The 17,361-nt window shown below is 40.9% G+C and overlaps 1 protein-coding gene across 2 annotated transcripts in view; it reads right to left on the bottom strand.

Moving 5' to 3' along the window:
- The window catches only part of pdgfrb (platelet-derived growth factor receptor, beta polypeptide), a 34,887-nt gene that overhangs the window by 2,968 nt on the left and 14,558 nt on the right, over positions 1-17,361 (bottom strand). For both annotated transcript variants that reach the window (XM_049586725.1, XM_049586726.1), the window contains exons 4-22: positions 15,639-15,896; positions 14,893-15,023; positions 13,880-14,045; positions 12,842-13,022; positions 11,195-11,310; positions 10,916-11,039; positions 10,590-10,801; positions 10,065-10,159; positions 9,796-9,928; positions 7,860-7,964; positions 7,438-7,548; positions 5,856-6,012; positions 5,529-5,695; positions 4,255-4,367; positions 3,824-3,946; positions 3,573-3,684; positions 2,020-2,119; positions 639-744; positions 18-304 (exon numbers count right to left, since the gene is read on the bottom strand). In XM_049586725.1, coding sequence (XP_049442682.1) covers positions 18-304; positions 639-744; positions 2,020-2,119; positions 3,573-3,684; positions 3,824-3,946; positions 4,255-4,367; positions 5,529-5,695; positions 5,856-6,012; positions 7,438-7,548; positions 7,860-7,964; positions 9,796-9,928; positions 10,065-10,159; positions 10,590-10,801; positions 10,916-11,039; positions 11,195-11,310; positions 12,842-13,022; positions 13,880-14,045; positions 14,893-15,023; positions 15,639-15,896 — 2,797 coding nt within the window. The remainder of the gene's footprint in view (positions 1-17; positions 305-638; positions 745-2,019; positions 2,120-3,572; positions 3,685-3,823; positions 3,947-4,254; positions 4,368-5,528; positions 5,696-5,855; positions 6,013-7,437; positions 7,549-7,859; positions 7,965-9,795; positions 9,929-10,064; positions 10,160-10,589; positions 10,802-10,915; positions 11,040-11,194; positions 11,311-12,841; positions 13,023-13,879; positions 14,046-14,892; positions 15,024-15,638; positions 15,897-17,361) is intronic.

The following is a 17,361-nucleotide window of genomic DNA, read 5'->3' as shown; positions in this document are numbered from 1 at the left end:
TTTCAGCGACTCTGTACCTTGCAGGGCTTTCTGACGGCACGTCAGTGAAAACATCCTCCGGCTTGGGGTCTGGGATGGGAATGATGTATTCGTTGTACGAAGTTATGACTTCCTGTGTGTCTGCCTCTTGTGTGAATTCCCTGGGGCTCGGGCTCTGGTTGTAGGGGTCCGGGGGGATGTAGGGGGGAGATGGGGAGCCAAATGCTGGGTTGGCGATCGGAAAGGGTGAGGAGAGTCTGGGTTTGGTGCGGGCGACTGCAGGGTGGTCACTCTTTAGGAAGTTGTCGTTGACTTGGTTGTATTTCTGTTGCCAGGGGACAAAGGTTTGATCATTTCAGCAATCAGGAACCAGTTTATCAACCATTTGTGAATTTTTAAGAAGCAGATTGTGGATATGAGACGTTGATTTTACAACACAGTTGACAAAACGTTCTATCTACTTAAAGAATCTATCTACTTTCTTTCCTCCAACCGGCCACTAGGGGGCAGATAAACTGACTGTGAGTGAATGAGGAGAGGAATGGATGATCTGGTGGATCAAGTATAAAATCTGAATATCAGGAGCATGTGCCAAAGTTATAAGTCCAAGCTCACACTTAAAAAATTATGGATGCAGCAATATTAAATAAATAAAGTACCTTTTTATAGCTGTCTGCCAACATGTTCCCCACACTGTGGACCAGGAAGGAGAACTCAGGCCTCTTCTCAAACTTCTCGTCCCAGCACTTCTTCATGATCTCGTAACTGCAGCATAAACAACAAAAACTTAGTTTATTAATTTACATGTTCACGTCAGAGTTACTGGGGGAGCAACATTAACCTTCTGAGACCCTGTGTCCTCATATGTGGACATCACATTTTGGGTTTCCTGCACCTTATACTTCATCTTGTTTTCTTTATACCTGTTGTCCTAGTTCAGAGACACTTTTTGTGCTATGTTTGAAGTCTGATATGGCAACAAAATTGACCAACTTTAGCAACAATAACAAGCTAAGACACTGTTAATTGGGAGGTACTCTTGGAGGACGTTGAGGCCTCATTCCAGAAGATTTCAAGAACTACTTAGTGTTCAAAAACATTTTTTTTTAAATATATATTTATCAGGTACTTCTCATCCCATATAACTAGGAGAAATTGAAAATCCATCCTAAACAAAGGCTGGGGCCTCAAGAGGTTACAAGATAACTTTTCTATCTTTCAACTTGGACCTAATTCTTCCATGTTTTTGTATCTAAGTGACTGATGGGAAAAACAGTTTTTGGAATTTGTCCAGTGTTGAGCGAGAATGCTGCAACAGGCAGCGCTAAAACAGGCTGTAATGTAATCAATCAGGGTTTGTACGTCCACAGAAAAAAATGCTTGTTTTTGCAACTGATATGTTCAGATTATTATTCAGAATGTCTCAAAGGATTATGGTAAGGCTCCTTCAGAGACAGACATATTTGTTTAAGAGTACAGATTTTTTATTTGACCAGAAACTGCACCAAAATCACCACCATTGGAGTCACCAGAATGAATCTAAATAAACAGCAGCTTTAGCATGTAAAGAGCCGGCATATTTTCATATGTAACTGAGTGAATTAAGGGTTTATTTAAATCAAACAAGAGTTGGTGATTGATGGAACAGTGGAAAGATGAACCAAGAAGGCTTTCGGAGTTCTTTTTTGTTTCTGTCAACTTAGAATGAAGTTTGTTTTACTGTGATAAAATTATTGTTTATTTAAATGTCTGGTGGGTTTGGTGATGGCTGGTTCAACAAAAATAAACTTACTCCTTAACAAAAAGGTCTATCTCTGTGGGGGTCCTTTCCAAAATGTTGTCAGACACTTCAAATAATAATCTGAACCTGTCAGTGGCAAAAACTAACACGTTTATTGGACGAACATTCGCTAAATACTGGACAAATGTCAAAAATTGTTGTTCCTATTAGTCACTTAGACACAAAAACATGAGAAAATGGGGTTCACGTTGAGGAGTACCAAAGTTACACTTTAATTGCAAGGTTACAGTGAGACTCACACGTCATCCGAGGCATGGACAGGTTTGGCCATTCGGTAGCCTCTCTTCAAAGCGCTGTAGAACAACTCATTCATGGGCAAATCAGGGTAGGGGGTTCCTCCTGCAGAAGGCATTTCAAATAAAAAATATTTTATAGGCTACAAATATAAACTGGCACTAAATGTAAACTGTAATGCAAAAGACAAATCCAAAGTCACGCACAATTATTTTCTGAGAATAAACTAACACAACTGATTATTGTGTTGTTCTGACCCAGATCTGAAAGACCAACAGTGGACTAAAATCAGATCCAAACAGGGAGCTGCAGTGTATCGCTGGTTATCATCACGTACAGAGGCTCAATTGTGAGTTTGTTTTCTACCACTGTGGCTTACGATAAATGAGCAATAATCTGTCAGCCCTTTTTTCATGCTGGTTTCCAAAAGTCGTGGGAAGAGGGTTTTTATTAAAAAGAAAAAACAACAAAAAAAGCTCCAAATACTCTGAGCCAGGAAATGCTGATTCAAACCTTGACTGTGCCTAATAAGATTTAGACCTCATATGAGTCTTCAAACAAACTGGTATACATGTATGATCAGACATGGATTGTGAAATTTGTTTTGCATGCACACATTTATTGTCATTTTAGACACATTGGAAACATATTATTGTAATTTACAGTTTACCAGAAGAATGCAGGAGAAGTCCAGGAATGGTTGTGTAAGTTAAGCAGAGAAAACCATACACTGTGACCTACATCAGCAATTAAAGAGCCCTATTGTGTCTAAACCAGTTCTGATTTGAATTCGAGTTATTGGCTTTTTTTGTGTGTTAAAGCTGGAGTGCGGGACTTTTACATAGAAATTAACATTTGTTACAGTAAAGCCCTTGCTTAATCAATTTACACAACGCTGATTAAGCCTATCGCCGCCAGGGAAAGCTCCCTGTATCTTGCAGTATACTGGAGTTGTGGTGTCTTGTGTGTGTGACGCGCTGGTGCACCAGAGGCAATGCGCTTTGCCAGCCAGAGCTAAAGGGAGCAGGAAGGCGGGAAAGACCATAGCGACTGTAGTCTCTATATACAGACTCTACATTCAGTGAATGTAGAGTCTGTAGGCAAACTCCGGAGATCTTGCCTCCGGAAGAAGAGCGGAAGAGCCCTGGTTTCCGGTTGTAGGCTGTTTGTAGTCCGCGTGATATTGACTAATCACATTTGAGGCTGCTGTTGTTGCCAGGTTAAACGGTCCGTGCGGTGAAGTAACGAGAAGGAACATAATTGGTGTCACTGCAAACTCTGAATCCATCGCAGTGGTTCAGCATATTTACTTATATATAAACGGAAGTCGGAAACGGAAATTCGCCTTCTCCACCCAAATCAAACGGAATGCCAAAAAATCGGGGGTCTGCCCCCAGAGGCTGTATCGGCGTCTGCCGGAAGTCAGACGCCGATACAGCCGATGGGTTCCGAGAATGGAGCGAAAACAAAAACTTGCTGCAGTTGTAAATAAGACAGCTGGCTAACACTCGCACATGTTGTCCTTATAAATAAAAAAAAAATGGTGAAATATACTGACCCAGTGTGAAAATCTCCCAAAGAAGAATGCCATATGACCACACGTCGCTCAGGGTGGTGTACAAATTATGGAAAATACTTTCTGGTGCCATCCACTTCAGGGGCAGGAAGGTCTGAACAAAAGAAATTAGACATTAGACAGTCAGTTGAATTATAAACATGACATTCATTTGGCAGCTACTTTTATCCAAAGTGACTTTCTAAACATGCATTTAAACCTAACAGGAAACCCTTTATGATTTCACCACTTACGCTGCCTTTGGAGATGTAGTTGGAATCATGCATGATGTCTCTGGCCAGGCCGAAGTCGCAGATCTTCACCAGCTTGCCCTCGCAGATCAACACATTACGGGCAGCGAGGTCACGATGGACGCACTGTGGTGGAATAAAATTAAATGATAAAATAATCTGTTTTTATGCAAATCAAATTAGCAAGATATGAGGTTTTAGTTAGTGAGCTTTAGGGGTGCTGGTAGGTGTCTTTTATTGTCTCCAGACAGAGCCAGGCTAGCTGCTTCCCCCTGTTTCCAGTCTTTATGCTCAGCTAAGCTAACTGGCTGTGAAGTAGCATATTAAGTTAACCCAAAATGTGGAACTTTCCCTTTAATTGGTAAAAAAAATCACAAAATCTAGAGGCTTGAGTCAAATATACATATTATGCAGTGTTATTTTTAATATCCTACATTCTTGGAGGCAAGGAACTCCATCCCCTTCGCAACTTGGTAGCTGAAGCCCAACAGGTCGTCATAGGTGAGAACAGAAGAGTCACTGATGGCCAGGTCCAATCTGCCGCCACCTGAGCACAATGACAGAGTGGGAGGACAAACATGAGAAGGAGAGATGGGGAGGAGCATCTCATGAATTAAGTCTTGTTGTTGGCAGGAACTCCGGTAGACCTGTGACTGAGGTTCACGCCCTTCATATGCTGTAACATTTGTCACGGCTTTTCATCAAAGACTGGAGAGAATACAGAGTGCATTCATTGATTTATGAGGCTAAAACAATTCTGTGTGCATGAAATGCACTATTTCAAGTTCACTGATTAAAAATACATTTTACACAAAAATGCAGCAGATATTCCCAGAGTTCCTCCATTATGAGCCATATTTGCATGAGAGGATGGCACTGTGGATATTGGAAGAGTGGATCTGACTGAGGAGCTGAGGACTGTTGGCAGACAGCCTGCCACTCAAAGCGGCCTGTCCTTAAATATGCATAACTTTACACCTAAATAAAATTTAAACTATAAAAATTCACCTCTGGTACAGCTGTCATAAAGGAGGAAGTTATCTGTGGAGACCAAAACCATGTATTGTACCAGGCTGTAAACATGTTTAATCATACTGTTAAGTTGGGGGATTGGCTCGCTTCAGGGGCCAGCCTCAAGTGGCCATTAGGGGAACTGCAGCTTCTGGCAGTTCTGCATTGGCTTCATTTTTGAGCCCTGGCAGCTGCCACTTGGTCACTCCTCTTTTGTTTCGGGAATGCATGTGGCACATATTTACCTTAATGACACATTAATTCATTTTAATAAATCTATAAACCCCTGGGCTTTAATAGCTCATATGTGTTATCATATTCACAGAGAGAGAACAGAAAACTTGGATAAGACGAACCTCCATCAAGAAATCTGTCAAAGTTACTGATCGACGCTGCACTTTTTTGGGTCATTTTAGAATCAGTAGGTCAGGGGGGATTTTTTTTAACAGTATAATACAATACATTTTTGTCTTTTATATTTTCATTGCATTGTATGTGTTTTTCCGTGCAAATTAACCTTTTTAAAAGTGCATTTATTAGTTAACATTTCTTAGTGCAAGCTATTTTTCCAGAACATTTTGAACAAATTATGAAGTGATTAAAAATTAAAAAGTGATGGGGCAGTCAGTCATTTCATAAAGTGATGGGGACATGTCAGCGTACCCAATGTAAATTAACACAGACACACAAACCAAACCTTGCTCCTGGTAGATGTCCTGCTGGTAGGGAGACTCATATGGGGACGGCTGGATGTCCGCATACTTGATGGTGTCAATCTGCTCCTGCATGGGCACGTAGAGTGAGGGCTCATCTTTACTCATGTCCATGTATCCTCCATCACTCTCACTTCCAAAGGACACGTAGCTGAAGGGATACAGGAAGTATGAAGAAATACAGTGTGATAAATGGACCCCAATGCTTATCTATTCATGTTTCTTCATCATATCAGACTTTATGTTTTTATATCTCTTGGTATTCGACAGCAGAGATTTCATCATACAAAACGCTTGTCTATTCCTCTCACCCTTTCCTCTGGCTCAGCGGAGTGCTTCCTCTAGAGATGAGGCAGCTGTCGTCTTGGTTTTTCTCAGCGTAGTACTGCAGGAGGGTGTGCTTGTTCCTGTGCAGGTAGTCCACCAGATCGCCATAGCGACAGTACTCGGTCACCAGGTACAGAGGGCCTGATATCATATAAAGTTATTAATTTATGTATTTATTTTAGATTATTTTTCTATGTCAATTTATTCAATAATAGAAAAAGTTATTCAATCTGTGAATGATCAAACAGTGTATAACTGAGGTAGACAGTCTCTTTGTTACATTTATAACTGACATTTATGTAACCATAGTCAATAAATGAACAGGGACTAAACTGCTTAAATCTTAGACATGTGTATGATAGTTGCAGCCATTGAAAATTTGATTTGAAGTGTTTCTAGTCAAAGCAGAACTTAGAAAGCAGCATTTCCACAACATGTTTACATCTTTCCATCTCTCTTCAACAACCACAGAAGCCACATGAATGTTTGAACCCTTTGTATGACATCCAAACTGTCTTGTTTTCCTCTCTAACACACTCACAGTGCCAATGGGACGTCTGCTGCTCAGTCAGATAAAAAAAGGCACATTTCTATTGAATGTAAATATATTTATATCATAAACTGAGCATATGGGCCATGAACGTTTACATTAACACTTCCATCTGGAAATACTGACAACAAATGAATAGAGCACTGATGCACACGACACTTCAACAAACTCTTATGACATCAGAATTGTTTGACAAATGCTAGAATCACATAAAAATCTACACATAGTGACTTTAAAATAAACCACAACACCCACTACTTTGTGCAAAGTGACTGGCATAGTCCTGATAGATGCTAAAAAATAATGCTTTTTAAATGTCCTTTTTTTCTGGGCAGTAAAATTGGAAACTATCTATGACTGACGTCCTGATAAATAGCTTATATTCAAGGGTTCATCTCATTACTCATCTTATACTAAACTGAACTTTATATGTGTAACTGTTAGACTGGACAGAGTTTAACCTCAGTGGGAGGTGAGAAATGAGGAAAAGTTGCACTGATATTCCTTTTTAAAGAATATTTTAAATGTGTTTCATGAATTCACAGACAAAGAAAATAAGCACTGAGGATAAAACAAGCAACAAATGTCTCTGAAGCTCTGTATGTTTCCTTTGCAAAGAAGGCAATTCTTCTAACTGAACCACTGGGACACTTGCCTAAAGGAAAATGCTCACAGTTGATCTAAGGAAGTGTTTCTCAAATGGTGTGCTGTGATGCCAATCCAGGTGTGCCGTGGGATTTTGTGATAACCACACATTATTGTTACAATATTCATTTGGGCCTACACAAAAAGTTATGAGTGATTTTTTAATTGACTGTATCAGTATGTTGTGCACACCCATTACCCAATAAAGAGGCAAACTCTAGCTAGCCGCCCTGTGGTGCACCTTGGGGACAAAAAGTTTGAAAACCACTGATCTAAGGAACTCTTAATGTATAAAAGGACTTTAAAATGACCTGAATATTAATGTTTTTACCACAGTATAATACTGGTGCTCACTGTGATGCTCTGCTCACCATGTTTGGTGCAAGCTCCCAGCAAGTTGACGATGTTGAGGTGAGGACCCAGGTGACTCATGATCTTTAACTCTGACATCAGAGCCTGAGTCTCACTCCTCCTGGCTGTAGCTGGATGGCGAGGGAGACACACAGAGAAAGAGAAGTATAAAAGTAGGGCAGTATGAGGGGTAGGTATGAGAACAGGAGAACTAATCATACTGCGACCAGGACACACTGAATCATTGCCAAACTGCTCAATGACCCATTGGCTAAAACTCAAACCAGGCTGGCAACCAAACTAAAGCTCAGCAGGCTGCTGCTCCCTCTGTGCTCGCAGCCACATGACGCCGGTGTCACAATATTTGACAGCTACTGCATGCAGGGGACTCTACTGTGCTCACACATGACTTTGGACTGTGCTTTAAAATTGGGTGTCTTACATTTCAGCATTTTCACAGCCACCTTTGTGCTGGACTGGGAATGAGTGAGACCATATGCGGTTGCCTCCACCACTCTGCCAAAGGCTCCTGATCCAAGAGTGCGACCTGAAACACAAAGAAAGGCTCAGTAGGACAGAGTGTGAATGGAGCACATGTTAGACCTGAAAAGGGAGGGAGCTCCTCTCTGTTCATTAAAATATCAATGATAACACATTTCTCTGGTAACTGGCTCGAGATGGTTATAACAGATGGTCCAGGAGACTTTCTTGAGCAGAGGTCTAACAATGGCAGGCCTGTCAGGAACAGCTGACTACCGACAGCACATCATAGAAAACAAAAGTTTAAGAATGAGGTGGGATTGGAGCCAAGACGACAAGTTTAACAAACCTCACTTATTATTCTCGGCTTAACTGCGCCCAGACAACCCAAACCACCCACAGCACTAAAGTCACCTGCTGGTAGCTACATACTCATTTCTTTGCTCTGTCTAACAAATTACTGACTAAAAGTCTGTTTAGTCTGATATTAACAGGTGATATGGACTATTTAAGTTGCAACTAACAACCATGAAGGACCTGACTAAATGGTTCTAAAGCAATTAAAGATAAATAATGCATGGACTCAGACAGAGATAATCCCTCTCAATCATCTCTTATGACCCACTAAAAGTGTGTAGCAGTGTATTTATTTGCAGAGACTCTGCCCTCAAACCGTTTTTCTTCTCATTTTCTTTATATTTTGCTGTGTTGGAGATGTTTTTGGGCACAGCTCAGGTGCAGTCGGGACTTTTTAAAAGGTAGTGACCGGGTGGCAGACTGTAAACAGCACACATCCAAGAGGAAGCTGCAAAACTCTCAGACACAGCGCCTAAAAATGCAAATACAGCAGACGAGACTGAATCTGGGGTTGGCTTGCACTTTCACTTTCACTGGCGACACTGTTTACAGACCTTGACTGACAATTCCACATAGTATAACTTTAATAAATTGATCAACAACAAAAAAGAGGGGGCAAAAAAAGATATAATTAAATCAATCATAAAGAATCTGTGTTTACATACATATTTATAAAATGCTTACTCTTATAAAATTTAAAACAAAAAAAAAAAAAGATTATTTTTTGGGGCTATTCCTCTTTTAATGGATAGGACAGAGTGAAATGGGGAGAGAGAGAGAGTGGGGGGGATGACATGCAGTAAATGGTTGCAAGCTGGAATCGAACTCACAACCGCTGCAGAGAGGCATCGCCTCTATATATAAAATTAAATGTATTAGAATTAAATTAATGGAGTTATTGCTTAATAAATAAATTTGTCTGACCTTCACCTCTGCGTGACATTCATTTCTATGAAGAGTTAGAGCACTAAAACTTTTTAAACTTAATCTAAACTTTTTAAAGATTTATTTATTTATTATTCAAGATGTATACCTCAAAAAAAAATCTCACTAGATATGAGCATGGTTAAGACCTGAACACAAGCTATATTCAAAGAGCCTCCAATCTCTGCTGAAGAGCCTCGTCCTGCATTAGAAAAGTACGCAGTTAAAACAACCAAAGAGATAATAGAATAAAGGCCAAGCATCAGAGAGGAGAAAACACTGAATTGTTCAAAGAAGAACATATAATTGTAAAAAAATAAAATAAATAATAATAATAATAATATAGACAGAAAATCATAAAAAAGTTATCAAAAATATTAGAATATTAAACTCGTCGCTTATGCAACATTCACAGTAAATGATCTGGGTTAAAAGGGTTGCAAACCACTGATATAATTCAACAGTAGGTTTTTACATGACTAAATTTTGTATTTCTATCTATCTATTAATAACAAGTTACTTTGTAAAGCCTAGCTCGCATATAGTGTCTCAATGGGCTTCATAGCCCCACATCAAACCCCACCTCTCCACACTATCATCCATCCTCGAGGACTCACCCAGCACCAGGTTGTCTCGCGGCATCTCCCAGGCCAGGTCATAGGGCAGGTGGATGGGGTCCACATAGATGTACTCATGACCGTCCTGGCTCACAGATTCTATCACCTTCCACCTGATCTCGTAGCGAGGTTTCTGAGAGACACAGAAAATAATATACACATGAGAAAAAAATCTGAGGATTCTTTTGTACACTTTAATTCACTGTACTTTGTATTTCCATATGACTTGTGGAGAGGAACTAAAAAATGCTGACGGCTGAGTTTGTTACCTTCCTCCACACAGCAATGAGGATGATGATGGATATGATAATGATGGCCACCAAGGCTAGAACAGCAGCCAATACTGCCACCTGGGAGTACAGCGCTGCAACAGGCAGACAGACACAGAGGATTAGATGGAGAAAAAATGTTGTGAATTCAAACAAAGAACTTTTAACCAAGTTGTCTCAAATCCTCAAGAGACATAAAACTTCACATTATAAACATGCTGGTGATAACTCTGTAAAGAAAGTTGTTGTTAGACGGGTATTTATATAAACATGACTTACTGTTTAGTGAAAGCTTTTACTGTGTCTCTAAAATATAAACTTTACAGATTTAGATCCTGTTTTTTACCAGACCACCATGTGTTTAATTGAACTAAGCCAAACGTGAAAGAATTGTATGTTTTAATTATTTACGTAATAGTAAAGAGTGAAAATGGTCAACGTACATATAATATAATGTTCTACAATATTCCCTCTGTCCTTTAAATGACTGTAATATAAATGAGACATCCTTTGTGTGACACCTACTGCTGGACACCAGTTTGACGTCTCTTCTGTCAAAGAGTCCTGCTTGGTTGGTGGTCTCACAGCGCACCGTGACGTGCTGGAGCTTGTGGAAGGTCACCTGGCTCCGCACCTGGCTGGTTTTACGAGTCTTGCTGTAGCTGGCGTTGGTCTGGATGCTCAGCACCTCTGGCTCCGGTGTCAGCAGCTGCCACATCGCTGTCTGGTTGCTACACCTGCAGCCGAAGAAGTCAAAGCAGACGTGCAGAATTTGAAAGTCAAATAAATTTCTATGTCAGCCCCCCCCCGTGTTTGTTATATGACAGTAACGTGATGAATGGGCGACTTACTTGTGCATGCTGTCACAGCTGTACCACTGGATAGTTGGGGTTGGGACCCCCTCGGCTACGCAGGTCACCATGTGTCTCTTCCCAGGCAGGGGGTGGTCAGTCAGGTCTTTAATCTGAGAGGGAACTACACACAGGGGGTGCAGCGGCCATTAATCACTACTGACATGGATAAAAACAAAGTCTGTCCTCGATTTTTCTTTTGCACTTTTCCCTCAAGACCAGTACTGCTGTCTAATAACTAAAAAATAATACAAAAAAATATATAAAATAGCCTCTCACCTTGGACCTCCAGGTCAAAGGTCACCTCCTTTGTGTCATCTCCGTTTGTGACAAGGACAGTGTAAAGGCCCTTCTGCTCCGTTCTCACCCTCACCAAGGTGAGAATAGTAACATACCTGATGTAGACGAAACATGGACAAAGGGTCAGGAAATTTAAATAAATCTGTCTATGCTCTTTAACTCAAATTACTATATACATATGCAATATTCAAAGAAAGACTCAGTTCAAGATCGTCCTGCACAAAATGAATCGATCTCCATTTGCTTTAAAGGGTAACTTTGGTATCACTGAAGCTGGGTCCTATTTTCCATGTAACTACCATGTAATAAAACCACTCGCAGCATTTGTACACCGTCAATTTACATCAACTAAAAGTGCTTGTTTTTGCCACTGATGGGCTCAGATTATTGTTTTATGATACCATTATGGTATGATTTTTTTTATTGTTAAAGATTAGATCCTTTTTGTTTAACCAGAAACATCCCCAAAACTGCTATGGACAAACCCACCAAACTCCATTTAAATAAACAGTGATTTTAGCATGTGTAAAACCAATATGTTTTCACATCTAATTGGGTGATTTAATGGTTTATTTTAACCAAACTTGAATTTGTGATTGTTGAAACAGTGTGAAGACAAACCAAGACAGTTTTTGTGAGTTTTATTTTGTTTCTGTCAACTTTAAATAAAGTGCGGTTTATGATGATAAAATTAGCTGTTTATTTTAATGGAGTCTGGTGGGTTTGCAGATAGCGATGCAGAGGCAGTTTCTGGTTAAACTGAAAGGGTCTTACTCTTTCACAAAAAGGTCTGTCTCTGTAAGGATCTTTTCCTTACTGCTGTCAGACACTTTGGGTAATAGTCTGAGCATTTCAGTAGCAAAACCAAGCAGTTTTAGTTGACGTAAATTGACGGTGCGATCCAGTGAGTGGTTACGTTGCAGCCTGTTTCGCTGCTGATGACTGCAGTCCTCTCTCCCAATACTGAACCAATTCAAATTGGAAAAGAGGGTCCAGGTTAAAAAAATGCCTTTTAAGAATCATTCAGATACCAGGATATGTTTCAGCTCCTTTTGGGAGTGCAAACTTATTTCTAGATTTATTTCCAGGGGGATATTTAAGAAAAGTAATTCCCTAGGATGATGTTGTTATGTACGGTTCTGTGTTTTTTTTAGTCGCAATTCAGTGAAGTTTACTAAAAAAATCTTTCTCTCTTCTTTATTTGTGGTGAAGGGTTTGTTGGTGTTTGTTAACACAGGGCTTGTTTTGCCATCTGTGAATCGAGCACTTGGCTTATATTTCACTTTGTCGTTTTGATTTTGAATGCATGCTGGCAAAATGTGAAAACAGCCCTGCAATTACAACCCTGTTTGGCATTTTTACTGAAAGACATTTGTGAGTTGTGACAGGTATGTTGCGTTTATGGTTCCTGTGTGATGAATGACGGAGCTCTGCCCTCTAGAGAGTATTGTGTTTCGCTCTGCGGAGGCCTTGTTTGGTGATGACTGACAAGAGCTGGACGCCTCCGGAGGCTGCCGCCCAAACTGAGGTCCAGTGCTAATTATTTAAACGCATCAACTCCTATGAGGTCTTGTGTTACTTTATGATATTTAGGGCATTTTTAATGGCTTTGGCTGGATGTCTCACCTGATCTCATGCTCTTGTCTGGTTGTGATGGGTTTGTCTCCCTTGATGGTGGCGCCATCTTTGATCCAGCGGACCTGAGGGGTAGGGTAGGCTTCAATCTCCACTCTCAGCTCCACGTTCTCTTGGAGCTTTGCAGAAATGTTTTGATGCTGAGGAACTTTCACATCCACGAAACCTCGCTCTGAGGAAAGAAAATAATATCATCAGCAACACAATGGAAATTCCTTACACTTGATCTACTGCACACAATATGTTATATAATTCTCTGAAGGTTTAACACTACAAGCAATCTCTTCCACAGCCTCATTCAGTCATCTGATGAATTCTTAATGTAAAAATATCGATTATAGCATAGTTAAATAATTGATTATATTCAAGTTACATCGCTGGACATCAGGCTGCAGACACTGTACTGTACTGCGGATGTTTGTTGCCCTTCTGTGGCCAGACATTATCTGTCTTTTCCACTGAGATGTCCAGAGAGAACTACTAAACTGTCTTGGTCTCCATGGAGCATGGTGGTTCAAGTTATTCATAAACATAACACACCTCGCTGCGGACAGAATAAGCATTCACAGACTAAAATGCATTCAGTGACCGTCAAGAGAGAATGAGGAAGAGAAGTTCAGTGTGATGAATCCTGCTTTTACTGGCCCTCATGTTGCTGCTCACAAGGTCAAACATTTGCCTACAGACGCCGGTCTTACTGTATGTTAATAGTTGACATCAAAACTCAATATGTCTTGTGTTATTTGGAGTTTATTTCCATAAGTCTAAATATAGATCAGCTGTACCTCCCTGGTTTGAAGCTCTGTTTTTCAAAGTATCATTCATCCACACCATGCGAATGGTTTATTTCACACTTTGAACAGAAATAAATAGAAGCCATCTTCATTTCCTTTAAAAGACGCACCTCTTTCACCTTGACTTGTAAAGGTTTACATAATAAGCGGTCTTTGCTCTGTCAGTGAAACACAATAATAATCTGTCCAGCATCAGTTTGTTTTAGTTCTGCGTGTATGTGTGGGTTACTCTAACCGAGCACGGTGATGTTGATGCTGGCAGAGGCACTCTGGCCTTGGATATCCTCGTGGACATGGCAGATGTAGTTTCCGCTGTGGGCAATCGTGGCCCTAGGGAAGATCAGGCAGGAGTGCATGCTCATGTCGGGCAGGACGTCTGTCAGCGGCTCGACGTTAATAATCTTGAAGAGAGAGGGAAATAAGGATGTGACATTTTATAATCATACTGAATGTGATCAAATTTTGAATCAGACATCTGCATAACAAGACGTCATGTAATTAGTTTTTTTGTTTTTTTTTAGATATTTATATTCCTCTAGATACTACACATAGATGTGTTTTGCTGCCAGATCACCCCAAAATCAAAAACACATATTTTTCCTCTTACCTGTAGTGCTATTTATCAATCTAAATTATTGTGGTGTGAGTTACAAAGTGTTGGAGATATGGTACTCGGCTTGTGGTGCTCAAAGCCAAAAAATGCTAAGAAAAAAAAATGTAGGAACTATTTTCTTTTTACCAAAATACACCTGTAAACCACATCACTGTGCAGAGGGAAGCGTGCTTCTACTCGTGGATGAGAGGCTCGTGCCTGTGACAGCACAAGAAGTCCTCCTCGGCTGAGCTGTGATGTTAGCTGGCTTAGTGGTGTAAAGTGAGCAGTAGATGCATTCATCCTTCCTTCAATTTTGATAGTTAAATAGCACTACAGGTTAGAGGAAAATATTTGTTTTTAATTTAAATTGAACTTTCCGTTTAAGTCACATTGTTTTCAGTAAAAATATGAGACAAATCTGAAAAGCTGAAACTTCTCTGTGGAGATAGACTAACTTCATCACAATCCAAAAACCCAAAAGAATCACTCATTACAATACCAACACCACATGTTATCAGTAGGATTTCACAGGAGGATCAAAATCGAGGTGTGTCTCTACATCTTGATGCAATTTAGGCTCGGTCATGAGGCCTAAGTGTGATCACGAAGGGAGAGCCGAACAAAAGCGCTTGTTCTGCTCCACTCCCACTCACCTCTCTGTTGGGGATATCCCAGGAAAAAAACACCAGCTCCACTCCGTGCACCGTGCAGTTTACTGTCAGCGGTTCGCCCTGCTTCAGGACGGTCTTTGACGCATTGATGTAGGCGTCAATGGCCTCTGGGACTGGAACGGGAAGAGAGAGTGTGGGGGAGAGGAGGAGGTAGAGGTGGTGATGATGTGATTTATCAAAACAATATGTTGAAAAAGTTTCCTTCATTACTAACTAACCACAGAAATGTTTAAAAATAAACCCTGAAATTAATATTTTTATTGCATCAGTCTTAGTCAGAGCTGAACTAAAACTCTACAACACCAAAAAAGTAAAAAAAAATGTTCAGATTTCTCCAAACAGCTTACCACATTATGTCCTCACAAAAAAAAAAATTGTGCTCACACTCTGGTAGCAAGTCTCACACTAGTGAGCCGAAAGGTGACCAAATTATACTTCTGGACTGTGTAACACTTTAGCAACAAAACTTGAAGATTATGCTGCATAAGCTGTTTGAAGAAATGGGATGGACATTTTATGGGTATTTTTATGGAGCTTTAAAAAGATGGACTCATTAACTTTAATAGTTTGGGTGTGGGCTGAGATTGAATTAAAGGGGCCAACTCTGTGTGTGTGTGCTTGTGAGTTCTCTGGAGTCTCCGCACACATGGGGGTGAGTTGATAACGACCGCATTTTTATTTTGGGAAAAGTTGTTTCTCAAACCCAACACTTCAAGATGAACACATACCAACAATGCTGAAGACGTAGAAGGACTGAGACTCTTTCACCTCCCCGTTCAGCTCTCCACGGCACACGTAGTTCCTGTCCTCCAGCAGTGCCTTGTACCCCTCACTGGGGACATAATGCCCACTGATGGGCAGATCGGTGTCCCTCTCATATAGGGTGACATTGATGCTGGGATTGGTGACCACACAGGGGATGGTGCTCTCCTCACTGGTCTTTGTTACCATGCCATGGGAGCTCTCTATGAACCACATATCAGGGTCTGAGGACAGAAACACAACTTGTTTTATTACCCATCTTTATAGTATCCTGTTTGTACAGTTAGTATACATAACGTCAGCAACAGCAAATTATATAATGGTGTCTTCCAAGATCGTCTTGAAGCTCTCTCATCACTGTTCACATTTTCTTTTTGCTGTGCATTGCATTGTGGGACAATAATGTGCATCAACAACACACTCAGAACCTGCTAAGCATTAGTATGTGGTCTGTAATTAAGATACAGCTCAGACAATTTGTAAATCAATTTGTCACGTTACCTTACGAATTCATGAGGAAAACCTTGTTTTTCTTGTATGCCTCCACAGAAAACAGCGAGCATATTTTTTTATTCATTGACTGGGGTCCACGTTGGACAAGAGCAAACCTATATCGAAACATCCATTTACAAACTCTCACACAACTCGTGCAGTAGAGTCCAAATCCTCATTTATCTAATCATATGCTCAGTACTTACAAAACACGTACATTTTTGCTGAAAACAAAACTTAAGTACTGGAGTCTGGCTTTGATCAGAGCAAAGATTCATTTTCAGTTTCATTTTGAGTTCAGTTTTAAATAGTAAGGTTTCAGTGAGAATGCATGTGTTTGTGAAGTACTGGTTGTATGCCTGGATAAATCAGACTTGGATTATACTGCAAGTCTAATTTACCCAGTTGTGTGGGAGCTAGTCTGTGATGCCAGGGATCAGCATGCCTGGGTCCTGCTGCCTTACACACAATGCACCAAACCTGGATTCCTATCCCGGCGGGCGGTGGGCCCACAGGGTGGCAGCTCCTTGTTGATTATTTGGGCTGAGTCCAGCCAAGCCCCATGGCCCAAGGCCCAGCCAAGAGAAGCTCGTCAGCAAGCTCCTCCCCAGGTCTGGCTCCAGGGGGTGCTCCGGTGTCCCCGGGCAAGGTACTCGAGGTCCAAATTTGCTGCATTATTGAGGTCTTCTTAAATTGCCTAGTCAGGCCCCTCCCCTGGGACCACTTTGCCTTGGGAGACCCTACCAGACGCTATTAGCCCGGACAACACAGCTCCCAGGAGCACACGGACATGCAACCCCTTTACCACATTAAAATGGGCTGAGCCAAAGCTTTCAATTACTAGCCCATTTATGTCCCAACAATCACCTATAGTCATGAGCTTTAGGTAGTGGCTGAAAGAACTGTTTTTTGCATCAAAAGGGGTCAGTTGAGATGGTTTGGGCATCTGATCAGGATGCCTCCTGGGCGCCTCCCATTAGATGTGTTCCAGACACATCCAACTGGTAAGAGGACCCAGAGCACGCTGGAGAGATTAAAGATTTCATCTGCCCTGGGAACACCTTGGGGTCCCCAGGAGGAGCTGGAAAGTGTTGCTGGGTGGAGGGAAATCTGTACTTTGCTCAACCTGCTGTCCCCACAACCCAGCCCCGGATAAGCAGATGAAAATGGATGGGATGTGACTAAGTTTTCTCCACA

This window comes from Epinephelus fuscoguttatus, linkage group LG9, assembly GCF_011397635.1.
Source record: "Epinephelus fuscoguttatus linkage group LG9, E.fuscoguttatus.final_Chr_v1".
Taxonomy (NCBI): domain Eukaryota; kingdom Metazoa; phylum Chordata; class Actinopteri; order Perciformes; family Serranidae; genus Epinephelus; species Epinephelus fuscoguttatus.
This window is presented reverse-complemented; position numbering and strand designations above follow the sequence as displayed.